Source organism: Vanacampus margaritifer, chromosome 18 (genome assembly GCF_051991255.1).
Source record: "Vanacampus margaritifer isolate UIUO_Vmar chromosome 18, RoL_Vmar_1.0, whole genome shotgun sequence".
Taxonomy (NCBI): Eukaryota; Metazoa; Chordata; class Actinopteri; order Syngnathiformes; family Syngnathidae; genus Vanacampus; species Vanacampus margaritifer.
The window spans coordinates 15,741,184-15,768,653 of NC_135449.1; the positions used below are offsets into that span (position 1 = coordinate 15,741,184).

Consider the following 27,470-nt stretch of genomic DNA (forward strand, 5'->3'; position numbering starts at 1 on the left):
AGAAGAGCAGAGTACCTTCGTCACGAAGATCCTGCACTAAGTGGAGTGCATCTAAGTTGCAAGCAAAGCCAACCTAACTATTAACTTTAAACTTGGCAGCCAAATGAGGGACGCCTCTTCCTGCCTGCTGCGGTGCAGGGCACGCTCTTTCGTGCTTGCACAGCTTTGGTGAGCACAATAACTTACATTTTCAAACATCCACAAAACACATATTCTCTAGCGCTTAAAATGAGCATTTAGAGGAGCGACTTTGTATATTTCTTTGCGTATCATCAGATAGTGGCGAGTCACGAGTTCGATTGTTCGCTTCCTTCCGGGCCGAGCGAGTGGAATATCCTGTCTTCATTTTCAGTTGATTTCATTCGGACCCGTTACTTTCAACATGGAGATTTCATTTAAAGGCAAACGCGCTCTGGTAACTGGAGCAGGAAAAGGTAAACGCAACATGCAAAAATGATCCTTGCTGCATGTGTACACCGACCCAATGATTATGTGGTGTAATAGCAACTCCAGTGGTTGAACGTGAACACTACGGTCAAAGTGTTAATTTAAAGCCCCTCAGATGGAATAAACTAATAGTATACTGTACTGTTCTCTAATAAATAAAATACAGTAAAATGTAATCCATGCTATCGTGTACACAAATATATGCAAAATATTTGTACAATTTTAAAATAATACAATTTGAACCTGAATTGAATAATCCACACTGACAAACAATTACACTCATGTAATGAGTCTTTCTTGCCTATTCAAAGTGCTTTGATGCATTTTGATGACTACTTACTTATATTTAACTCCACTTTGTGTTTTGGATCATACGAAAAGTCCCTCAACATGTGAAGATACCTGCTTTCATTGTACTTTTTCTCAGGGATTGGCAGAGCTACTGCTCGAGCTCTGGCACGCTATGGTGCAAATGTCACAGCAGTCACACGGACACAGTCTGACCTGGACAGTCTAGTGCACGAGGTACAATCAGCATTCTAAGTATTCCAGAGTTATTTTACTGAAACGACATCCATGTTTTTGTTTTCTGGTTTGTCCCCACAGTGTCCATCCATCACACCTGTGTGTGTTGACTTGGCAGACTGGGGAGCCACAGATGATGCCCTCAAAAACATTGGCCCCATTGAGCTGCTCATCAATAATGCTGCATGTGCCAAACTCCAGCCATTTCTTGAGGTCACACCTGACCAGTTTGACCAGTAAGTCACGTAAATCCCACTTAGGGTTATTGGGTACCCAGGGATATTTTCTGTACAAATGTACAATACCACTTTTTCTGTTCAGGGTCAATGTAAAAGCTGGAGTCGATCCAGCTGACTCAGGCCAAAGACATTACTGTATATGGTTACGTGGCTTGTAATAGGCTACAATTCTGCTACAACAGACCAAGGCCCTCCCCACATCAGTTCCACAGTTGTAAGCAAAGCTAGCTACTCAGCTAGATATGTAGCAAGCTAAATAATAAAGATAGATAGCTAGATAAGAGAGCTAGCTAGCTAGCTATATAGCTTTATAACTAGATAGCTTGCTAGCAAGCTGGATGGATAGCTGGCTGGCTGGCTAAGATGGATGGATGGATGGATGGATGGATGGATGGATGGATGGATGGATGGATGGATGGATGGATAGATAGATAGATAGATAGATAGATAGATAGATAGATAGATAGATAGATAGATAGATAGATAGATAGATAGATAGATAGATAGATAGATAGATAGATAGATCAACGCCAAGACTGCTTGATCAAATAGGATAATTAAGTAATAAGTATCTTAAAATATAGATGGATGGATGGATGGATGGATGAATGGATGGATGGATGGATGGATGGATGGATGGATGGATGGATGGATGGATGGATGGATGGATGGATAGATAGATAGATAGATAGATAGATAGATAGATAGATAGATAGATAGATAGATAGATAGATAGATAGATAGATAGATAGATCACCCAGAGCAGCACATTTTACCAACATTGATTCAGTTTGTAAAAGTTTAGCAAACGATAATCAGTCTAATATAAACATGGTGTGTCAGGACTCAGGAAAGTATTACTTCTTGGTGTTGGCTTGATTAGATGGAGTGTAGCGAATCCAACAGGAACTAAGGAGTCAAATGAAAGTGTGGCCCAGTAAATAAATTAAGTCTAGTAAATCTAGTCTTTTTTTTTCTAGGTCTTTCACTGTGAATGTGAAAGCAGTGCTGCATGTGTCCCAGGTAAATACATACTGTTTTCTAACAGCTTGTTGAGCTGGTAACTTCTCTTACTTCAAACTGTTTCCACTGAATCAAAGAAGGCGACTGTATTTGTGTGGCAGGTCGTGGCTCATGGGATGATAGCCAGAGGATCAGGAGGCTCTATCGTCAATGTGTCAAGCCAGGCGTCACAGTGTGCCCTCAAAAACCATACTGTCTACTGTGAGTAAAGTGAAGGTCCATCTTTTGGTCATTCTAGAGCTGACCTGTGACCTGGTGTTGTTGTTGAGAAAGAGCGCAATGTCATTATTTTATTCCTTTCTATTCATCTTGTGCTTGTATTTAATCACTTTCAGGTGCCACTAAAGGAGCACTGGACATGTTGACCAAAGTCATGGCTCTGGAGCTGGGACCCCATCAGGTACTCACTGATATCAATAACATGGGAAATAATTAACTTGTTAGAATCCAAATGTGTCTGTGAACACTTTAACTGTTATTGTTAAGTGTAGGACAGATAAAAGTAGCAAGATTACACTGCAAAAAGGACTGTGGAAAATGAAAAAATTGTAAAATAAGAAAATAATTACTTCAAATAAGCAAAATTATCAGATTATTATAACAGAACAAGACAATTTTACTTAAGTTTACCTGTAAGATTTTGAAAAATAAGAAAATAATACTAGGCCCATATCAACCACTGCGGACTTGAAAATAGTATTTTCAGACTAAAAAAAACAGTAATGTCGACTTTTTTCAAGCTGTAATAAATAGAACTATTTTCTTAAAATACATGAGTATTTTTTCTTACGCTTGAAGTGTCAAGCGGGGAGGTAACAGGTCCCATTATATTTGTCATGACCAAGCCAGGACTTAAACCCACAACCTTCAAGTCTGAGGGTAGGCACTCTACCACTAGACCACTGAGCTGGTACTGAAAGAAGGAAAAATGAGCTTAGTATTTTAGTATTTTTTTCCATTTATCTTATTACTAGATTATGCAAAATCTTAAAATAAGAAAACTTATAAAGCCCGAGTTCAGGGCCTTTGGTGTTGGTTAGTTGTCATCTTAAAATGGGGGAAATGCTTGTTTTTAATCCTCACAGTACACTCAACGCCAAGACTGCTTGATCAAATAGGATAATTAAGTAATAAGTATCTTAAAATAAGCACAATGATCTTGCCTGACAATTTCAGTTTAAGTAAAAATATATATAACAATAAAAATAACTCAAATCAAAATAAGCAAATTTAGGTTAAATTTAAGAAATTATATCTACTTAAGATTTTAGTTTTTGCAGTGTACGGAAAAATTACAAATGGCTTCATTACATATCGTCATTGTTGGGTGGAACCTTCCTATGTTCAAAGTTGGTCAGTTTCACATTTTTATTTATTTATTTATGCAGTCATTAGGGGTGTCAGGCGATTAAAATTTCTAACCGTAATCATGACTTTAAAAGTTAACTCGTAATTATTCACAAATTTTATATCTGTTCTAAATGTACAATAAAATTTACAATAATATATATTTTTTTCTAAGTTTCATCTTGTTAGCATACAAGTGGGGGAAAATGTTAAACTAGTCATTGATACAGTAATTTTATAATAATTCATAAAATCGAGTTAAAATTAAACAGATGTACTGTACTGTAAAAAAAAACAAAAAAAACAAGTGTGATATGGATTTGTGTTGGTCATTTGTCTGACACTAGATGGCCACTGGATTTGTAGGACATGGTGACATTTATGGCTTCATTACATATCGTCATTGTTGGGTGGAACCTTCCTATGTTCAAAGTTGGTCAGTTTCACATTTTTATTTATTTATTTATGCAGTCATTAGGGGTGTCAGGCGATTAAAATTTCTAACCGTAATCATGACTTCAAAAGTTAACTCGTAATTATTCACAAATTTTATATCTGTTCTAAATGTACAATAAAATTTACAATAATATATATTTTTTTCTAAGTTTCATCTTGTTAGCAAAAAAGTGGGGGAAAATGTTAAACTAGTCATTGATACAGTAATTTTATAATAATTCATAAAATCGAGTTAAAATTAAACAGATGTACTGTACTGTAAAAAAAAAAAAAAAAACAAGTGTGATATGGATTTGTGTTGGTCATTTGTCTGACACTAGATGGCCACTGGATTTGTAGGACATGGTGACAGGTCAGTGCATTTTTCTTTTCATATTAAGAGCGATCTAATCTTTAACATGAAAATTTTGCACATTTTTAATATTATAAAATACAACTTGACCCCAGTCTCCACAAATATATGCATTAGTATTACATTTATTACTGCTAAATTTTGACGTGGACGTGTCTGCTGCGTTGCAACTGGAATTCCCCCAGTACAGACTTTCCAAGTAAGGGGCGGTCATTAATCGCGCATTTAAAAAATTAGTGGCATTAAAAGGACTTTAAATTAACTAAAACTGTACGCACTAATTTTGATACCCCTAGTATTTATTTATTTGGCAAATCAGTAGTATTGGTCTGTCCCTATGTGGGTCTACAAACTATTAACCAATGTAAAGTGTTGAAAATGGCTTGCTGTCTTTGATAAAATGTTAATGTCTCAACAAACGATGCCTTTTTTGGAGGGGTTCCTGAAAAGTGTCGGTTTTGAAAATATGAGGGTTCCACCGGATGCCTTCATTATGCTATACTATGTAATTCCTACAGTTTTTTTCTCCCTTTTTGTTAACAATTCAGCCCTGGCAAATGTCTATAGTGCAATGGTTCCCAAACCACCATCTTTGATGCTTTTATTGACTAAAAGTTGTAGCTTGTTATTATGGATTCTTCATGTGTTGTGTTTGTGGTCAGATTCGCGTGAACAGTGTGAACCCCACTGTGGTGATGACTGAAATGGGCCGTCGAGGTTGGAGCAACCCTGAGAAAGCCAAGACCATGACATCCCGCATCCCACTGGGCCGCTTTGCAGGTTGGAAGCAGCAGACTTGACTACTCTTTTTCCTTTATCACAATTAGCTTGTGCTCATTACACATTATACAAATACATCTGAAAGCAAGGTATGTTAACTTGCTTGAAAAATAGCAAGTCACTGTAACAAGGTACTACAACTACCCCTAGCAAGGCTGTCTTTCAGTGTGAAGTAAAAAGTGTTAAGTATAAATAATTTCAGTTCAGTGAATAGTTCCCATGGTTGAAAACAAACACACATATTATATGGATCGTAAAGGGGATAAAAAGTTTGCACATTCCCTGTTGAAAGTTTTGTGATATACTATAATGAGACCAAGATAAATCATTTCAAAGCTTTTTCCACCACTAATATGATCTATCACCTGTACAACTCAATTGAGAGAAAAAATAGCAAGGTGAAGTCAAAATAAAAAAGAGAGATAATGCGGTTGCACAGCCTCGTATAACTCAGGATGTGTTTAGAATAGGGATGGGTGAGTACTGATACCAGGTATCGTATTGGGCCGATACCCGACCTTATTTCATGGTATTGGTACTGGTAAATGAAAATAGTGCTCTCTCAATTAAAGTCAGTTTTTTTATGACCACCAACCTCCATTAATTTACACTAGCCACATTTGGGGTTACAGACGCTCCCCAACTTACGAACGAGTTACGTTCCGAGCAATCGTTCGTAAGGTGAATTTGTTCGTAAGTTGCTTCAGTGCTATATTTTGTATTATAATTTATGTTTAAAGAGAATACGTACAGTACTGTACTACGTATGTTAGAGAGAGAGAGCGAGAGACACACACAGTATGTACATGTACGTAATAAGATAAGTTTAACTTACTTTTGGAAGATGTACTCGATGCTTAAGGATTTGATGGAGGAGGAGGAGGAGGAAGAGGAGGATTTTATATCATGAGAGGTTCTTCGTCGTCGCTGGAATGGGCTTCAAAAGTTACTTCCTCCTCCGTAACTTCAATGTAGGAAGAAGTTGAGGGTTGATGAGTATCTTCCTTGGAGGATTTACTAGAAACTGGCCGAAAGAAGCGATCTAACGACGATTGCACAGTTTTCTTCTTTTTTCATCATAAATGATGCGGTAGCACTGTATGGCATCATTCAATTGATTTGCAACCTTTGTGCAACGTTCAATATTTGGGTCTTGCTGCTTGAAGAGTGCGATGGCTTTATCTATGAGCGACAGGCGTTTCTTCTTCTTCCTCCTCCTCGACACGTTGCTGAGCCTCCAATGCTGGGTGAGCTCTCACAGCGCCAAGCGTCGGTATTAGCGGCGGAAAGAAGCACTACAGTACTCGGAAAAAGGTGCGCAATACAAAATCTAACTTACAGCATCTCTTTCCGAACATTTTTTGACATGCGCGCATGCGCGCAGACATGTTCGTATGTACCGTTGTTCGTAACTCGAATGTTCGTAAGTAGGGGAGCGTCTGTATATGCAATGTACCTTATAAGTGACTCCTTTCATTTTGTTTGTGTCCAGAGGTGGATGAGGTGGTGAACAGTATTTTGTTCCTGCTGAGTGACAAGAGCACAATGACAAATGGAGTTGCCCTGCCAGTCGATGGAGGCTTCCTGGCCTGTTAAAGCAGCACAGCATCACCAATCAACTCTCAATGTTTTTCAAAATAAAGTAATTTTACAGCGAAGTCTAATACAGAATATATAGTATACACTTGAAATCTTTTAGCATTTACTGGGAAATATTAATGTGATCAAATTAATCATGACATTACAAAGTTAAGTTGCTTAAACGTTAGTTTAACAATTACTGAGTTCTATGCATGTAGTTTGCTGTGGGGTAAAACTTCACTGGATCATATAAGAAGCTTTACTTTGACTAATCCTGTGTTAGCTACACAACTTGGTATATTACTAAATGTGAACTACATGAGACAAACACTCTTAGACAGAAATGTTCCCTGCTTTCAGATAACAAACAACACGCTGCTATAATTGTCCATATCCAGGTTTTTTTTTTATTCCACTTTCTTTGATGATGTCACATGTAATGTCTCGTGTGTCGAATAAATCAGGACAAAAAGCCATACGTACATATACATTTGTATTTAGTATTCCAAAAAATTGAAATATTTAACCACACAGACATGGAGTAATAAAATGTTAAAAATGAGACACAGTTGGAACAAGTATACAATTCATCTTACATTACATACATACATGGCCAATGCATTTCAACCTCTCCTAAAAGTTACAGTGTGTCAAATAACCAGAGAACCTCCATGCAGTAGTAGATTAGGAATTGGCGCTGCATTTGCCAGCTTTATTTCGACACCTTATCAAGGCAGGACAACACGACATTATTCAACCACATACTTCGCTATGCCAGCCAAAAAGACAAAAGATAATTCTGACCCCAAAAAAAAAAGGCTGGGAGTGCTGTATCTCACCGTTAGGGGGAGACAAACACACCACCGCCCTGCACCCATACAAAAATGCAATTACTGTATCATAAAAAGGTGCTTTTTTTTGTCACTGACACCAAAACCAAAATAAAATTGGCCCCTTTATTTTACAATGTTAGCAACACTTGGATCACTTTGCTTCATTTTAGTTATAAGAGCTAACATCCAGGTATATTTAGGTATTCATAAAGCATTCATTTCCTAAGAATTATTCTATACATCATAAGATGTTATTTTCTTTTGACACCTATGTTTATTAATATGAAATAGTACCCAAAAATCTGACACTAAAAACTCAGTTTAAAACAATACTGTCTTTCATGCACTTCCCCCAATCTTATCAATGTTCTACACACACCCTCACTGCCGCACACACACAAACAACATCAAAACAATGGCAAATTATTCTAAGACCCATGCTAACTCCTCAACCCTCAGAGGCAGCAAGGTTTTGTCTGTCACATGTTCACAGTTAGGATGAAGTTACTCAAACACTTCAGTAACATCTGATGGTGTTTGAGCACAAACAGCACAAAGTCCATGGAACCAACAGGGAAGTTGAGGATTCCATCTTGTGTTACATATTTGTTTGTTTTTTTGTAACAATGATTTTTTTAAATGCATCTTAATCAATAAAATGTTATTTCCGTGCTCTTTCTAATGTGATGTCAGTGTCTTCATTACCGCATAGTTTGTACTGCTATCCTGAGGATTAAATCACTTTTAGAGTCCAAATGGAATACATTACAACTGTAATATTTTTCATATTCCTTCATTGTGCTAAAAATATGTGTGTAGTATACACAAAAGGTCAGAAAAGAGGGAGGGCGTTAAAACCATATCTCTGCAACAACAGGTTTGCCAAATTGTTATACAACTCATGCAAGGTGGGCGGAGAGCAGCCATTATGATGACAATATTTTTTATTTCAACTTGGCATTAAATTTAGATGTAACATAGAAGAAAATATTCCACTGACGAGATTGAACAACTACAGTTATTGGCCCACAACATAAATCAAAACCTTTCTTCCCTTAATAAGTTGGTTCCGAGGTGCTGCTGCAATACAGTGCCTTCACTACTAATTTCCAGTTATAACATTTTATACAGCGCTCTGTTAAGGTTAAAACCTTCCAAATTATATTGAAATATGCAATTAACAGGAAGAATAAAATGACTTTTCTGACATATGGACCAGAATTTTTCATAAGCATTTCATTGTAATTCCAGGAGTCTTCAAATTTTAAAGGGAAAGTCAATCCTAAAATTTTCTTTTCAATATGTTATTTAGATGGCAAAATCCACCTGTTTTTATCATTTCCAGGGGGCGGCCATTGTGCCACTTGCTGTTGATAGTCGCTCAGGGCACGACCATTCATGGCTCACCTACTTTCTGAAGCTGAACCGTGATTGGTCATTACCTGTGCCCTGACCAATGTTGTCATTTTCAGTCGACAGCATGTGGCAAAATGGCCGCACCCCTGAGGTGGATAAAAATGGGTGGATTTAGCTGATTAACTCATGTTCAGAAAACACAGTATTAATCAGAATGCCATGTTAAAAAATATTTGGGTGGACTTCCCCTTTGAGTATTTCATGTTAATACTCCCATGATTCACTTATATTTGCACATTTTAACAACTCCGTAAAATATTATCTCTAGCTAAAATTCTCGCCATTATGCTTAAATTCAAATTCCGGGACTTCATTGTACTGATTGCTAAATTTGACCGAATCTGAACAGTTTTTTTTTTACAGGTGTGCTGGAGGAGCCTATCCCAGCTGACTTTGGGCGAGAGGCGAGATTCACCCTGAACTGGCTGCCAGCCAATCGCAGAGCACATGTAGTCAAACAACCAGTCACACTTACGGACAATTTAGAGTTTTTATGAGTAAATTTCAGAGTTATTTTTACATAACAGCGTTCATAACAGTTCCTTGACGTCATCATGCTGAAATTGTAATTTAATGTAAGTGTCTTACTGACAGTTAAATCTTCAAGTAGTTCCTATCTAAGAACTTTGTATCCATAAGACATGTTCACAGTTCACGTTCTATCAGTCAACGCTGCATTCATTCAAGCAAGCAGGACTAAGAAAGACAGGACGTAGCAGTGTAAGACGAGTAATAGAAACCTGTTAGCCCTCATGGGAACTCAGTGTGGTTCTATGAGTACAAAGTACTGTAAGTAGACAGTCAATGTATTTTACCTTTTTCAGTAATGATAACACAATCAGAGAAATATCGGTGCTGTTACCAATATTGCGTTGAAAAAACATCAATATAAAGAAAGCAATTTTAGCAGTGCACAGCCACTCAAGCTAGTTATCTCTCAAAATCATCCTATAGATGTCGTGGTTCTTGTTTAACGACGTTTTGGGAGCGTCTTCTCAGAACATGGTGCACCTCTTTCCCCTCTTCTTCACAGGCGGAGGGCAGAGCACGGCTCGGATGGCCTCGTCAAACACCGTCTTCAGGCCTCGCTGGGTCAGCGCGGAACACTCCAGGTACTTTACAGCCCCTGAGGACCAGGAAAAGGTCATGATCAGAGACACGTTTTGTTTTTCAAGCCCACAAAGTCCAGGAGTCCGTTCGGCAAATGCGCCTTTCAAACTGAAGCTCCCCAACAGCGAACATCAAAGTATCCTTGACCAAGACACTGAATTCCCACTTTGTCATTATGATCAGTAGGTGAAAGCCTAGATGCCGTTTACTCATGTCTTTGAGAGGTTTGGGTGCTTTTGTTACTTGAATTTCCCCAGAACCACTCATCAGTTCCGTAAATTTGACATTGTGCCGTGTCAGAGAAATAAGCTCCCAAAATAGTGTGAGTTTATCCTTGAGTCGGAACAAATCAAAAGCATCATATCTTTACAAACCTGAAATACAGACAATGTTCTACTCGCCATACGTAACAATTTAACAACAGTCTATTTTCATACAACTGTGTTTAGGGTTGCGGGATAACTGGGGCCTATCCGAATTAGTCGCCAGTAAGTCATATGGCTTAAAGGCACAGTGTGTGATAAGTGACCACTAGAGCATAGAACAGGGGTGGCCAAGTTCGGTCCTCGAGAGCCACTATCCAGCCTGTTTTCCATGTCTTCCTCCTTCAGCGCGGCTGTTTCTAATGATCAGCTCATCAGCAAGCTTTGCAGAAGCCTGACAACGATCCTGATCATGAACAGGTGTGTTAGTGGAGAGAAACATGGAAAACAGGCTGGATAGTGGCTCTCGAGGACCGAACTTGGCCACCCCTGGCATAGAATGTAGCCGAAGTGCACGCATTCAGAAGCAAGCACACTAGGTGACTTGGAGAGACCACACTTCGCAAGCCTACCACCAATTCTTATTTTGCGTGAGCAAACGAGTATCTCGGCAAGCGACAGTGACTCGGCAGCCGGTGTGAAGCCCGTCGAGCAACGTCGAAAGACCGAGCGAGCTGGATTTAGCAACTAACGAGCAGCTAGCAGGAGTTAGTCGAAGCCATAGACTGGAATGGTGGCTAACAAGAGTGGCTAGTGGGAGACACTAGATAGTAAAAGCTTGTGAGAGCAAAGCAGAAGGTGACAAGTGGCGGGAGCCCGAATCACGGGACTCAGTGACGACCACAAATTACAGCTTTGGCCACCAGGGGGGTTGTGTGAACATGAAGCCTCATGAGCAGAACTTTTTTGTGAACCAATTTGATGGAAAGCTTCAAGTGTTCAAAAAGCAGGCACCACCCGGGCTAACGACGTTAGCAAAGTTGTCCTTCGGGCATTCATAGCAGGAAGATGGCAGCGAAACATGGGAGCCTCGAGTAAAGTGAGACTACAGCCATGTAAAATAATTAGTGATTTTTAGACCTACGAATATGTAAAAAAAAAAAAAAAAAGTTTATGCGATACACATTTTTCTGCGTACGATTATACTATTGACATAAGTAGTTGGTTTTTGAAATAAATGAATTACTAGATGGCGCTAGGGATCACTGACTGTCCCTTTAAACATTGGGCATGATTTTCTAAAATCCTAAACCAGTGGCTGCTAACCTGCAGTTAGGACACTGACAGCCATCACTCAACTCAACTCTATATTTATAGAGCACTGTTAAGATGGAACCCAGGGGGCAGCTGATACAATGAAAACAGAAGAGCCCCCAGAACTGAACCCTGTGGAACACCATATGTTCCATTATACATGTAAATCATATTGCACATATTTGTCCGATTACCTTCTTTTTTTGCTCGACATAGTATGGAGGGAATGCAATAAAGAAATCACACGACATACCATCACAACATCCACAAATCGACTACAGAGCGCACCAAATCCCCTGCAGAACTGGTAAGCCAAACATTGTAGCGTGATCACCTGCAGCCAATGATGGGCTAGCGCAGCAGGGCGTATCATCATGAATCATTTGAGTCGAATGTGTCTTGACCTCCGCCAAACCCCTGAGACTGACTCCCCAAACCCCTGGGGTTCGATCGAACACAGGTTAAGAACCACTGTCCTAAATAGTTGGTGATATATTATATGTTCACTTTTTGCTATGTATGTATATAGCTACAAGTACAGTATACTTTGTATGAAAATACAAATATAGTTAAGTATTATTGTAATATATTTCTAATGTTACTCGAATGAGTAACTTCATTTTACTGTGTCACTGTACATACTGTGTAGTATATAAACATCCATCCATCCATTTTTTGAACCGTGTACCTACAGATGTGGGCAATTTGCAAAATTTAGCTGGTATGTCATTTGTTAGCGCCTGCACCCTTCCGTCGTTATCAGTTCGTCATTATTTCAAGACCAACCAAACTGTAATCGTGAGTCTGTCATTTTATTTTAACCACACTTCCGTCATCACTTCGTACGGAAGAGGATTAGGGCCAGTGAAGAGAAAAAAAAGGTTTGCAGGATTCTCACTTTATTCTGAGAATTCTGACTTTAAAATCAGAATTCTGAGATTAAAGTCAGAATTATTTTATTCTGACTTTATTCTGAGAATTCTGACTATAAAGTGAGAATTCTGACTTTAATCTCAGAATTCAGATTTTAAAATGTGGATTTTGATTTTAATATTTATGACTTTAATCTCAGAATTCTGACTTTGTGACGTAGAGCTATGAATTGTGGAGGGAAGTCTGAAAATAAAGTCAGAATTCTTAATTTTTTAGTCTGAATTTTGAGATTAATGTCATAATTCACGACGTGAGAATTCTGAGATTAAAGTCAGAATCCTGACAACCTTTTTTTTCTATTCACTGGCCCTAATCCTCTTCTGTAGATTCGTCACGACTATTTTAGGATCAACAGACAAAGGTGGGCATTCCGTCAATCCAGCATTCGTCACTCAAAAAAAACTCATCTTGCAAAGCAAGTGCTATTAATATATGCCATTTGAAAAAGGCTGACAACAATTTACCTGTGAAAGTGACAAGGCGTGGCAGATTTAGGACTCTAGGCAGATATTTATTAAACATAAAACTCTTTGTTTAGAGGGAAAAACAAAAGCTATAAAATGTTAAACTAAAGGCGCTCCAAAAGGGAGGATGTCTAAACTACCAACAAAACAAAATCACTCCTAAACTAAAACTATACTGTGGCTATACAAAGTTACAAACAAAAGTTCACACAGAAGACAGGACAACAAGGCTGAGGACTACGACTGTGACTGGCTTGAGTGACTGACGAAAACACTTTGGCACAAGACAGGGGAGACGCAGACCATTTCACACATGAGAGTAATGGGAAACAGGTGGACACAATCAGGAATCAGATTGACACTGACCACATGAGGAAGGGCAAGTGACCTGAAACAAAAGGAGTCATTTTCAAAATAAAACAGGAAATGACAAGACAGTAAAAGCTCAGACAAGACAACCTCACCGCGGTGTGACAGAAAGGTTACTACCGCAGGCCCCTTGTCGTATTTGTCGTATGCAACCACCACAATGTACTTGCATCCTTGGCCTGGCCTTTTTGTTTTCTTGTCGTTCACACACACGGGATTTGTGACTGACCCTCCTTGCTTAATAATCTAATTATATCTGTGGTAATGATGTAATGAGTATCGCAGTGATATATGATTGGAAAGATCAGTTAGTTTGTTTTTGCCAAAACTTCATTTTTTTAAATGTGCACCACTGTGACTTATTTTACTGTGTCTGGTCACATTTGTGTTTTCAAATCCCCCTGGTGCATGTAAGAATTACTAAAAAACTGTGAATATCAGAGGTGGGCAATCTATGGAAGAGGAAGAGTCCGAATTGTGAGAATAAAGTCAGAATCCTGCCAAACTTTTTTTGAATTCTGATTTTAAAGTGAGAATTGTGACTTTAAAGTGAGAATTTTGACTTTAATCTCAGAATTCTGACTTTAAAGTCAGAATTCTCATTTTAAAGTCAACCTTTTTTTTTTCTCTTCACTGCCCCTAACGCTCTTCCGTAGCAATCCGTCGGGACTGACAAACTGTCAGTCACGAAAGTGTGTTTCCGCGTCCATGCCACATGATCTCACCAATCTCTCTTGCCATGGCCAGACCCTGCGGGTAGGTGATGGGCGAGAGCTTCTTGTCCCGCAGCCTCTCAATGGTGTCCTTGTCATCTCGCAGGTCTAGTTTGGTGCCCACCAGGATGATGGGCGTGTTGGGGCAGTGGTGTCTCACTTCAGGGTACCACTGAGGCGCCACACATACACACATACACAAGGACACACACATACATGCGCACACATTCGCACGAATGCATGTCCAAGTTGGTGACAGGAGAGAAAGAGAGAAGTTAGTTTGATACAGAGGCAGAGTGTTGCGCGCCTTTCCGTGATTATGATGACAAAAAACGGATATATCAGGAACGGAAGCATACATATATAACGACAACGCATCCTCAGGCAACACTCTACACTGTGAGCTTTGACCCTCAGAAAAGAGTGATTTTTATATGAAAACATCACATGATGCTCAGCAGACAAAACCACAAGAGGGCCGACACGCTTACTGTGCAGAGTGTTAACTCATTCAGACCTCGTCTTGCAACCTTTTATCTGGCCCAGAGGGTTCAAATCCAGTGGATTGGAAGACGAGGTCTGGACGGGTGGGGTTGCAGTTGAATAAGCCAGGTGGAGCCAAAGATGTGCCTCGTTGTGGTCAGACTCGGCGTGGAGGGAGGAAAAGGGGAGTTTGGGCGATCAGTCAGCGTACTGACCTTAGCTCGGACGTTCTCAAAGGAAGCCGGACTGACCAGGGAGAAGCATATCAAGAACACATCCTGGGAGAGAACCAAAAACACCACTAGTTGAGAGTAACATCTGTGTGCGGGAGACTCCGTGTGTGTACAATACGTGCTTGGATCAACAAAAAGACTATTATCTAATACACTAATGGATTATTGCTCATTTGTTGTGATAGTGCTTGTTTAAGGATGTTCTTGTTGCTGTAGATACAGCATGTTTTAACTTTTTCTTAAAATCCAGTACATATTTTACTTCTCAAGTACAGTAGATTTTAGGGTTATTTACTGATGATTTATCCAAAACAAATTCAGCAAATTTATAATTCACGCTAGTTTCATTATCCTGATCAAAAATATACATAAAGACAGTTTTCGAGTAAAAAATGGGCAGCCACACTAGTCTAAATATGTTATTCTGGCTAATATTGCATTAGTGGTAGGGCTGGACGATTATGGAAAAAAATATTATTATTTTGATTAAGGTTGTAATCATGATTAATAACACAATTACTCATTGATTTTAAAACTTTTTTCATCTGCTAAAACTCAACTACTCAAAAACATTGGTCATAGCCTTACGCCCATTCATCCCTTCACGTTGAACCCTTTATTCTTGAACATTTTCTCAAGTATTACATACCCTTGTAAATATGATATAAAATTAAAGCTTCTTGCAATTTCATTCTTCATTTTCAAACTTAAGCATTACATTACCCTCTTTATCATATTTATTTTTATCTTATGTTATTTTCACAAGTCTGGTGACTTAGTGGGCTAACCTGGGACCTCAGGAATTGTACTTTGTGCTATGTCATGTGGAAATGTGTATTGGTATGACAAAAAAAAGTCATTGGATATATGTATCCTTTAAATTTGAGGAATCTGAATCCTTGAAAACTCATCTTTAAATATGACTTAAAAGGACTGCGGGAAATTAAATTACTAAGAAAGTAAACTAAGAATACTGTATACTAAAACAGCAATTAAAAACAAATACTGGGTGTTCCTGCTCATTTTGGCCTCCTGGGGGGCAGTGTCGTGCCGTGCATCCATGGTGTACGCACAATGAAAACAGAAGAAAGCTGCGATTTTAATTCTATTAAAATAACTAGTTTTTGACAAATTTTGAAGAATTTGTGCCTTTGAGTAGTTATCTTACCTATGGGTGTGCGTTTCCACAGCATTTGTGTGTGAATATTCGTTATTCGAAGGACTAACACGAAGTCGATACTAACTCCCCGTTAGCATATCAATAGTATCCTCCATTTACTTTACCATTAGCGCTCATCTAGCGATGTTTTAAAAAACAAAGCATGTTTTGTATTTAAATATACAGTGGATGTAAGTCTTCTTGTCATGTGTTTAGTTTTACAATTAACTCCAACTAGGGTGTCATTAAACCGCTTAAAGGATGCAAGTTTGTGACAGCAGAATCGCTCCAGGCTTGCTATAAGCAACATGGTTCATTCAGGGTAATTTCACAACGTAGGAAACTTGTAAACGCACCGCGCTATTCTACAGGTTAATCGTTTTTCTTCAACCATTATGTTTTAAAGATCGAGAAAAGCCAATATCCAAATCACAATAAAATTTTGACTAATCGTCTATTTCTTAAGTCATACATACATTTGTATATTGTTTTCTTAGCCATTTCCTCAGGGAACTTAGTTGGCTTACACCTTAAGTTTCACAACTTGGCAAGGTGAGGATTTAAGGTGCAAATTGATATTTTATTCCCAATTGTTAACATGGAAAATAATTCTTGATTTCTGAGCCCTATCGTTGGTTGACACTATATGTTCGTGCAGTAGTGAAGTGGTACATGATGCTGCCCTTCACTTACTACACAGGCCCGATTTCCTGTCACTTCCCCCAATAAAGCAGTGACTGCTGGTGCTAGACTGAGATTAAAAAAAGAAATAAACGGGTGGGTTATGTCAGACAGGGCACTTGGCATAAAAACTGCGCCAAACATTTTTTTTTTTTTTCTAGAGCTCAGTATTGTTCATTCGATTTGACATCATCATTGCTCTCCTTTTTAAAAAATAAATTAATTAAAAAAAATGTTTTTTTTCCTCTTTTTTTTTTAAATATATATATATATATATATATACACATATATATATATATATATACACATATATATATATATATATATATATATATATATATATATATATATATATATATATATATATATATATATATATATATATATATATATATATACACACATTTTTTTTGTATGTGGGTGAGTATGTCTATGTGCGTGTGTGCGTGCGTGCGAGCGTGTGTGTATTCATCAGTTCACCTAATGCCCATTAAAAAAAATCCCATACTAATAATATAATATAATAATAAATTGCCAAATGCAGAAACATCAATGTAAGTTATCACGATGTAGTGGCTCTCAATTGCCAAACTCCCAAACAATTAATGCAAGAGACTCACCGTGGTGACCCCAGCGCAGGACGTACTGAGGAAATCCGAAAGTACTCTTTTTCATTTCAATTCCTTATCTTTGCTCCTCTCACTGGAGCTACATTTGTTTTTGTAACCCATTTTGATTATTTCATTCAAACTAGACTGAGTTGGATAACAACTGTATTAAATGTAGATAAATTACCGAAGGTGATTATGTCAACAGTGTTGTTTTTATATGGGTAAATTAGCACCAATGTCAGAAATGTCAATATGGCGACGTTTCCAAAATGAGTGTATAATTGTTGGTGACTTCAGATTCAACACGTGGAGTAGTCTGGATCTGCTACTGAAGGGTATTCTTTCATTTCCTTCCTCAGGAAGAATTAACATTGTACCAATTCCTTGCCCCAGGCTGGACTGGCCATCTGCCTTACACAGGAGAGAAACTTTTTATCAAATACATATGTTTTTATTAATATTTTTTTTATTTCATAAAATACTGTTAAGCATCACTGGGTCCCTTGAAAGACCCAATAAAAATCTTATTTATTTATATCATTATTAGCATCATGAAATGGCTGGCCAATGGCATTGAAATATAGAATAAATGTTAATATTATAATCTTGATAAAAAAGAGAGACAGAATGTTGCCTGATAGAGGTTGTTTGATTACCGTCTGTGGGTACGATAATGGTCTGAGTCTATCGTAGTCCTCCTGTCCGGCTGTATCCCAAAGGCCCAAATTGACTGGTTTGCCATCCACCATCACATTGGCAGAGTAGTTGTCAAAGCTGTAGGGAAGATGAATTGATACTTTATAGAACATGCCTAACAGTATGAAGCTTTTTTGTCTGTACTGTATGTGCTCTGCGATTGGAGGTTGAAAATGCATCTCTGAACAATTTATCAAATTCAAATCGCAATGCAGTTTTCAAATCGTTTGGGGGGGGCAAAAAATGCTTCATTCCGGTTGGTCGTAAACTTTATTTTGTATATTGATATGGTGTCCAGATAAATTTGGTGCTTAAAAACTGTAGTCCACATGAGACGTGAAAAGTTGAAGTGATAAAATCACAGTTTTGTTTGCTTTATTTTTGTAATCTGATTTATGAAATACTGACTCTTTTTTTTTAATGTTTGGTAGAATTCTGTGAAGTTGTCATAGTGAACTCTTAAAGACTGAACCCCCCGTACAGGGGTGGGGAACTCCCTCCTCGAGATCTTCTGTTCTGCCTGTTTTAGATGTCTCCCTCCTCCAACGCATCGGATTCAATGATCAGGCTCATTTCCACAGAAGCCTATCACTTGTCTGATAGCGGCACTCAAGGACCAGGGTTCCGACCCCTGGTTTGATCAGTTAACATCTCTAAATGAAGTAGGTAAATAAACTCTTTCATATTAATTAATGGTTCATTTTTGCCTTTATTTTAGCATAAACCTAACCTGCATGACCTCAAGTTGCATGGATAATAAAGCTGATATATTTTTTTGTAATATAGATTAATTTTTTTGCTCGTGTTTGTTAAACAAAAATAAATGGGAAGAGGACCTTGAAAAAAATAATCACATATTAAATCGCAATCGGGTCATTGACGGATATGTTTGTCCAATGATTCCCACTTAATGAATTATCATGTGGTGTGACCAAAAAGAAACAACTAGTTTGAGATTTGTATTTTGAAATAGCCTACATTTAAAAACTGTCGTTTGTATCATCCATAAGACAGTCAAGAACACATGGTTGCAGCAATCAGGTTACTTTCTCACAAGTTACAACTATGTCAAAAAAGTTACCTGTTTAGCAACTGGGATGCAATAATTGTGTTTGAACATCATGTGGTATGACATGAAAAAAGTCATATTAATATTGTCCAACAAATTTATATTTTCATTACAATTTTACTTGCGTAGCTTGCTAGCTTGTTTTGTTTAGATGGCTCATAACCTAATAACCTTGATTTAAAGAGGAAGCTAACCTTACCAAAATTTCTTAACAATATGTTCTATGCAGCCCCACTAGTCTAAATGTGGTATTGTGGTTAATATTGCATTAGTGGAATATGAGTTAAGCAGCAAAATCCAGCAGTTTTTATTAATATCACAAGGCGGCCATTTTGCCACTTGCCGTCGAGTGAAAATGACATTGCAGTTGCTAAAGTCTCAGGTAGCATCCGAACACAGCTCAGCTTCAGAAAACATGTGAGCTGTGATTGGTCGTTGCCTGAGCCCTGAGCAACTGTGATGTCATCTTCAGTCCACAGCAAGCGGCAAAATGGCCGCCCCCTGAGATGGATAAAAATGGCTGGATTTTGCTGCATAACTCATATTCCACAAATGTAATTTTAATCAGAATGTCATGTTTAGACTAGTGAGGTCATATATAATATATTATTGTCAAAAAAATGTTTAAGGTGTTGACTTCCCCTTTCAGTTGAAAATATGATGTGGTGCGAACAACCATCAACCGTTGTAGAAAGCTTTCCAAGATAGATGTATGTTCTAATTCCTAAATAATAGATGTCCTGAAGTGTAGATAAAAGTTAAACTGTAAATAGGCTAATAGTCACTAATAATAAAGATAAAATATTGTACGTGTTTTTACAATAAATTAAATCCTTATCTGTCACTGACCCAATCGCAATATTAAGGAAACAATTAAAAACAATTTTTTTCCCCAACTAATTAAACCCTACCAGCGATCTCCTCCCCCCTCACTTCACTAGATACAGGGTATATCTGATCTTGACTGGTAAGTAAAGGGGATAGATTGGATATGTTGCTCCATTTATACAAAATATATTTTTGTGCCACGACGTGTGAATCTCCCTCATGCTAAAAATCAAACAGAAACGGAAATTTATTTTTCTGTATTGTTACTAGTGTTCATTTTATCCGCCATTTTTTAAGTTAGTCTCAGTTTTCATCCAGTTTCAATCACACTTCTTAGTTTTTATTATTGTTAATCAACCTCATCTAATTTTTACTTAGTCCATTTTTAGTCAACTATAAATAAAGCATTTTAGTCTTTATTTTAGTCCAAGAAAACATAATTTTGTTCGTCGAGTTTTCGTCAACAAAAACGGTCAACGTTTTAGTCTAGTTTTATTCCTGTATATTTTTTTTGTCAGCAGATTATGTTGAACATTTCAGATCCAAAACTATTTCACATAAAAATTTCTCTCATCTTTTTGATGAAAAACAACTTCACACACAATTACAGTGGCTACTATGGTCTATGCTATAAGCTAGTAAATTAGCCAGCATTAGTTAGCGGTCGGACTCACAATATTGTTGGAACGTTATAGCCGTTGGATTAATGTTACATTATAACTATAATTTACTTTTTTTTTTTTTGTTCACTGTTCACCGTAAATCCACCTCCTGTCTGTCCTATGTGTTGTATCGCTAGCTACAGATTTAAAAGGGGGAGTGTCACTGTGTGTCACATGACAGTGTCACAGTGACAGGTTAGCAGAGACAAGGTTCTCATTTTTGTTCATGAACTAAAATGTCCATAGATTTTAGTCCAGTTTTTATTAAGTGACATACATCCTGCATTAGTCGACGAAAATACATACTGATTTAGTCACAGTTATTGTTTATTAACGAGGGTTTTAGTCTAGTCTAGTCTAGTTTTAGTCCGGTGAAAAAAGTGTGTTGACGATTTTTGTTTTGTTTAGTTTTCGTTGACAAAATTAACACTAATTGGAGCAATGCATCATGGAATATATTTGATTTTTTAGCACAACAAAATAGCAAAGTCACTCGTTTACTCACACAGTGGGGATGTATTCACCGGGGAATGCATTGGTGGTGTAGCTTATCAGCAGACAGGTCTTACCCACAGCCCTGGAAGACAATGGAGAGACATGTGTAACACAGTTGCATACTGTATGTGTAAAACATCACTCTGAATAAGACTTTTAGGTCTGCAGTGTGTGTCCCCAATTGAAGGGAGGCAACTACTCCCATTCAGTGAATGCCACACAGACACTGGCCTACATTCATGTTGCCTGAGGGACACAGTTGCCCCCTGATTTTACCTCCTCACAATTCACATGCACCCACATGCTCATTCGCAATTACAGGCAAAACTGACCTCTAACCTACTCACACACAACTAGTGATGCATAGAAGCATAAGGCGCGTGCAGCGAATGATTTTAAGGGCCTGCATTCTTAGAAAGTGTCAATCATGCTGACATACAGTGTTTAAGAGTATTGAGGTGAGTGACTTTAACTGTTTCAGGATAAGAGGGCGTAAAACATTTTCTATCCTCAGTCACACTTTGAAAAAAGCAAACTTAATCTCTTAAAATGACAACTTTCCATTGTCACGTTGTGTTTTGGCCTGCTGGAAATGTGCTTTCTCTTTGCTCAGTCTGGCATGGTTAATTGGTGGGCGGAGTCTCCTATCCGCACCTGCCTGCAATCAGCCAGCTGCACTTGATTGCAATCAGCCTGGGCTGGTAATTATGTTGCATTCGAGGAAGGTGGGAAGTTTGACCTCTCCAACTTCATATCAGCAAGTATGCACAGGAACGCCCCTTTGAACTCGGAAAACCGAGTTGCGAAGTTAGAGAGAAAAAAAACGGATCCCAACTTCACCAACCGGGTTAAGTTTGTCGTCACTCGACAATGCCGAACCCCGTAGAGACAAAGGAGAAAAAGAGACAAAATTACACAATTATAAAGCCCCTAATATTGTCTCATAATAAGACTTTATCGTACTGGAAATTGCAACTTTACATACTGTTTTTGTATTTGTTTGGCCCTAGTATGATTTCCATACCTTTAAAGGGAAAAACCAAGACAGCTGAAAAAACAGTGACCAGTGAGCAGATTTCTGAAATCCTGTTTTGTAGTGTAGTGTTTTTTTGTTTTGTTTTTTAACTTTTATTTAATCAGACAATTGGGAACATATTCTCATTTGGAATGCTGAATAAGCTGCAGAGAGCGGAGTTAAAATAAATAAATAAATAAATTCCACCAAGTACCACCCCGGGGGTTAACTAACACGTAGTAGGGCTATTTGAAGTTTATCAAAAACGAGAGATTTTATTTTTATTGATAATATTATTGTAAGCCACTTTGACATTATGCAAATTCACACTTAAGTATAGGAAGAAAAAAATGCACTTAAATGATTCACCAACATTATGTATGGTATTGAGTTGCAGTTCATTGGTACAACAACTGTTTGGTTTTTTTAAACTAATGCATTTTAAGGGTGTAAAGGGCACTTCATTTTGTTGGCATGTGACGAAAACCACAAAATAAAAACATTCCCAATGTTGCAATAGTGTAAGCAGTAAAATCTGGTGATTAATTTTAAAGGGAAATAATATTTACTCTCAAAGTAGTTCAGCATTTGAACATCTTGTTGGACCATGTTTTCTAAGCACCATCCCTCAATGTTGTGCAAATGTGTTGCACTAAAAATTTAACGACAACTGAACTGTACTGAGGGCAGTGACTCTTTTTAACCCGTTGGTGTTATTTGTCCATTTTCTGTCTTTTTTATGTTTTTCTGTGTTTCATCAAAGAAAAAGCATTTGAAAAAAATACACTAGGGACCTGACATTTCACCAGGATTGTTAAAAAATGTAGAAGTTCAAAATGGCGCCATGCTGCAATTTATAATTACTGCAAATAGGAGGGAGAGATTCACTCGAAATTCTTGTAATAATGCCCGATTTTGGCTCATTGACTCCCGTTATAAATCACAGTTTTTGATATGCTGTAAACCTGATGTGTTATAATGCATTTTCCGTGATTACTGATGCAATCGCTTCTTTGACGAGTCATAAACATGAAAATAGAGGAATTTGTGTGTTGAAGAGTGTTAGCAACTAAAATCCACTAGGTGGCGCCGAAGGCTAATAAATGAATTTGCTTGTGCAGATTGGTCAAAATTAATGTGATAAAAACGGTTGGCATTACAAAAAAGTTTGGTGTTGGTGTGTCTGAGCTCACTTTCAGTCTATTTGGGCATGCATATTTGCAGGTGTGCACAAGAAAATACAAAGGTACTGCCCACAAATGCAAAAAAAATGCACTTGTTTATTGTTATTGTTTGAATTTCAACTCTTACTGGTTGGGTGTTGGAATTTCTTTACTCTTATGGTTCTGGGCATTTTTTAGGTCGTTCTCGCGATGATCACTACTTTGCATTTTTTTCACCACAACTGGTAGCAATGGCTAGAAAGATGGTATTGGAGGACGCGATTCGGCTCGTTTTAGAAAGTACTAATTCCAAAGAAGAATTTTATTCGGACGCTAGTTCGGAGAGCTCGGAAGAGGTTGAAGAGTCTACTCTTGGACCTTGGACTTTGACTACCGGAGAAGGAAGAGGATGACGACGATGAATACGGCGATGACCATGACGAGGTGTGGGAAGTGGACGCAGATGAACGCGGAGGTGAGAGCAAAGGGGGTGGGGAGGGGGCGTAGATGAACACGACGGGGAGGCAGAGGATGATGAAAATGACGGCGATCAGGGCAAAGAAATTAGTGAGTGTCTCTCAAAAAATTAAAAACTATTATGGTCTCCTACTCACGAAGTGGCCACACATTATTTCCCCCATCCCATTCCTAACCCCGGGGCAACCCTCTACGCAGTAGCCAGAATCAGCAGCACTGAAACTGCGTTACATTTGTTTTCCAACTAGGGCATCATACAGCGAACCATAAGAAAAGCTTCAAGCGGCTTGAGGAACTAGGCAATGCTCTAATTTGGCCTGAAATTTTGAAACAGGAAGCAAAGCCTTCTGCCGAAGGCTTGGTGGAGCAGGTGGAGCATGCAGAGCAGCGTGCTGGACCCCCGTCTAAGCGCAAACAATGTGGCCTTTGCACAAAGCCACTTCGGGCTTCAAACGTTTTGCGCAAAATGTGGAACTTACATTTGCAAAAAACACATCAAGACCCATTGCATGAAATGTTAAATGGGAAAAAAAAGTAGTTCTGGTGTTTAGTTAGTAGTAGTTCTTCGTTTCAGTAACTGGTGTTTCATGTTCATGAATTCTGCATGTTTGTTCTAAAGTGTTACTCATAAATTCTGTCATCAAAATCAGTTATTGTGACTTTGAAGGTCAAAGTCACAATAACACAATATTCTAAAGAAAAAAATATCTTGTTACGACTTATTGACTTATTCAAGGATCTAATTATGTCATATGAAATATTTTACTTTGATTTATATCTATTCATAATATATATACAGCATAGTTAGTTTTGCTGTTAGCATAATACTGCTATTATTGTCCATTGGGGCATAAAAAAACCCAACTATATATGTATAGATAGGTCTGATGCCACTGAACATTTTGAGCGGTTGAAAGTGAAAAAAAGTTTTCACAGATGACTAAGTTATCACACTTCAAAGGAAAAGCCTGATTTGGGACAAAATTACAAGAACTTTGTGCTATTCAGAAAAATGCCATTGTGTAAAAACTGGGCATGTATAAAAATGTTTTTATTGTTATGACTTATGGACTTGTTTGAGCCTCTAACTATGTCATATGAAATATTCAAATTAGTCTTTTATTTTATATATATATATACACAGCATTTTTAGTCTTGCTATTAACATAATACTGCTATTATTGTCCATAGGGGGCATTAAAAAATAAAAATAAAAATAAAAACGATATATGTATAGATAGGTCTGATGCCACTGAACATTTTGAGTGGTAGAAAGTGAAAAAATATATTCATAAATGACTAAGTTATCACACTTCAAAGGAAAAGCCTGATTTGGGACAAAATTACAAGAATTTTGTGCTATTCAGAAAACTGCCATTGTGTAAAAACTGGGCATGCATGAAAAAATTCTACTGTTATGACTAATGGGCTCATTCAAGCCTCTAACTGTCATATAAAATATTCAAATTTGAATTTTATTTTATGTAAATATACAGCATAGTTAATTTTGCCGTTAGCATAATAATGCTATTATTGTCCATAGGTTGCATAAAAAAATAAAAGTTATTACACTAAAAAAAATAAAAATAAAAGTTATTACACTTAAAAGGAAAAGTCTGATTTTGGCAAAAAATTACAAGAATTTAATCAAAACAAAATAACGGGCAGGGGTTTTAAACTGCTAAATGTCATTGTTTTGAGCAAATAATCATCAGGTGCATTGCAGAGTTTAAAATGTTAATGATAAAGACTTTTCTACATCATGCATGCCCAGATGAGTAGAAAGAGTCCTGACTTTTTAACGGTGCCTTTCAGCTTGTATCTTCCCTTTAGGTTAAGTGTTCGGGGTGAACTATTCTTACAGGTGAGAGTGGTCTTGCTCGTCCTCGCGGACGTGTGGTGTTGTGTTAGCTAGCGTACGACACAATTGGGATGGAAACTGAAAAAACAAAACAAGAGGCCGGCTTCGAGCACAGCCCAAACTGCAGCTCAGACGCCAAGAAAACAATTACAAAAACAAAAAACTAACTAAAACAAAGTGTTTATTTGACCGTACATGCTCACTCACACGCGTTCCATGCACGAGCTTGATACAGAGACTGCAGTTACACTTTAGACCAGAGGTGGCAGTTGTGAGTAAAATGTGACAAACTCCACAATGCAATGTTAATTAAAGGTGTATTTAAGGATTTTCTCGAGAAGTAGAAGCCAAACGTGTGTTTGTCACGATTAGTAAACTGCACATGCGGAAGACCATCCTACCAGCTCCCCTGCTCGTCCGGGGGAAACGCCTTTCAAATATCGCTAACGTGCGAGCTCATCTTCATCAGTGTCTTTAATCTCGGCAGCCGGCCTCGCTTCAAAGACGGGTGTCCTCTTGCGGCTCTCAGCTATTTTCAAAGTACGCGGTGAGCTTAGTGGAGCTACAACGATGAATGGCTGAATCCGAAGCTCAGCGGCTACATGCTACAAACACTTGAAGTGTGCCTGCGCAAATTCACCTGTGGTATTCCTCAACTTTCTCAGTCTTTTTTGCCACCTGTTCCAGCTTTTTTGGAAGGTGGTGTAGCTATAAAATTCAAAGTTAATGATTATTCGATTTTTTAAAATGACGTTTATCCGTTTATCTTGACTTTGTAGAGTATTTAATTAAATATAGGCTTAACTTGAGTCGCAAATCATTGTATTCAGTTTTTTTTTTTATGTTTAACACAACTTCGCAGCTTCATTGGAACTGGGTTTGTAGTAGTTTTTGTGTGTCATACTGAGAGGTGTTTCTAATGTTTTGTCCTTTTCACATGCATCCATGTGCAGGCAGTGGAAATGGGTTAGCCAAATCAAAATAAGGCATTCTAATAAAATGCTCTGCTTTGAGGTCCAGTTGACACAGTGACACATCTACACTGGGATCATTAAACAAGAGTTACCACCACAAGCCACTCCCTGCCTGTTAACGTTTCATATGCTCTCAAACAAATCAAGTGTGCAACGTAGGATTTCTTTCAAAGAAGTGCAAGAACTGGTGTGTAATCTTGGTGTGATTTTGCACACTTCTAAACAGTAACTGGGTTCTTTCGTTGCCATGCTTAATAAAGACAATCGCGTTATATTGACGCTAATACTTGTACTACTACTCCTACTGCTATGACGAAGAAACATGCATGCAACTGAATGGACGAATTGGGGCAGCGGGGCCTGTTTGCTTGATAATAGGACAACACATTCCTAAGCGTGCATCAGCACTTCAGCCTGCCTCCAGTGGCCTACAAGGCGTGTAGGTGGTCCGCATAGCCTCTCCGACGCATTTTAGCTTAATAATATCGATACTCTAAATGCCGCTATGAAGGTACGAACGAAATAGAACCACAGCACAACAACCAAAATGTACGGTAACTAATATCGGGGACAGAGTGCACAAAAATAGGGCGATCGACAGATCGGCGAGCCCCAGCCCCTTTTTCTACATAGCATCCTCCCATCATCTTATCTGTGGATACATCATTGGAGAGACTCTTACAGAGAAAATCTTGACAAGCGTTTTTTTTCCTTACCCGTCGCCGACCACCACGCATTTGATAGCTTGCATTTGTGCACGAGCTGAGGGCTTCCGGGGAGCCGGCGCTGGTCGTTTAATAGATCCAACAGGGTGCACTGAGGACTCGGATGAGAGCAGCGGGCCAGTCCGCTCAGCGAAGGCGCTGCAGTGAAAGGAGAGAAGACGAGCGATGCCGAGCGGGTCCGGAAAGTACCGAACAACGCTCTCAAAGGGGAAAGCGGGTCGTTATCATTGCAG

At 38.2% G+C, this 27,470-nt stretch overlaps 2 protein-coding genes across 4 annotated transcripts; one reads left to right on the plus strand and one right to left on the minus strand.

The window, feature by feature from the left end:
* Positions 1-98: 98 nt before the first annotated feature.
* dcxr (dicarbonyl/L-xylulose reductase) lies at positions 99-7,228 on the plus strand. 2 transcript variants are annotated; one of them, XM_077551031.1, is made up of 9 exons: positions 99-168; positions 277-434; positions 875-972; positions 1,054-1,208; positions 2,192-2,234; positions 2,315-2,435; positions 2,570-2,634; positions 5,052-5,169; positions 6,662-7,228. In XM_077551031.1, exons 2-9 carry the CDS (start codon positions 383-385, stop codon positions 6,763-6,765), a joined length of 756 nt encoding a protein of 251 aa, XP_077407157.1. In that variant the 5' UTR covers positions 99-168; positions 277-382; the 3' UTR covers positions 6,766-7,228. The 2 variants fall into 2 exon arrangements, with proteins under 2 accessions (XP_077407157.1, XP_077407158.1); XM_077551032.1 differs by lacking the exon at positions 99-168 and having other exon boundaries at positions 176-434; positions 2,336-2,435.
* Positions 7,135-27,368, minus strand: rac3b (Rac family small GTPase 3b). 2 transcript variants are annotated; one of them, XM_077551033.1, is made up of 6 exons: positions 27,229-27,368; positions 21,033-21,104; positions 17,929-18,046; positions 14,804-14,866; positions 14,118-14,277; positions 7,135-10,125 (listed from the first exon to the last, which is right to left on the minus strand). In XM_077551033.1, the coding sequence occupies exons 1-6, from the start codon at positions 27,261-27,263 to the stop codon at positions 9,995-9,997; spliced, it is 579 nt and encodes a 192-aa protein (XP_077407159.1). In that variant the 5' UTR covers positions 27,264-27,368; the 3' UTR covers positions 7,135-9,994. The 2 variants fall into 2 exon arrangements, with proteins under 2 accessions (XP_077407159.1, XP_077407160.1); XM_077551034.1 differs by lacking the exon at positions 27,229-27,368 and adding an exon at positions 21,370-21,446.
* Between the last annotated feature and the right edge of the window lie 102 nt (positions 27,369-27,470).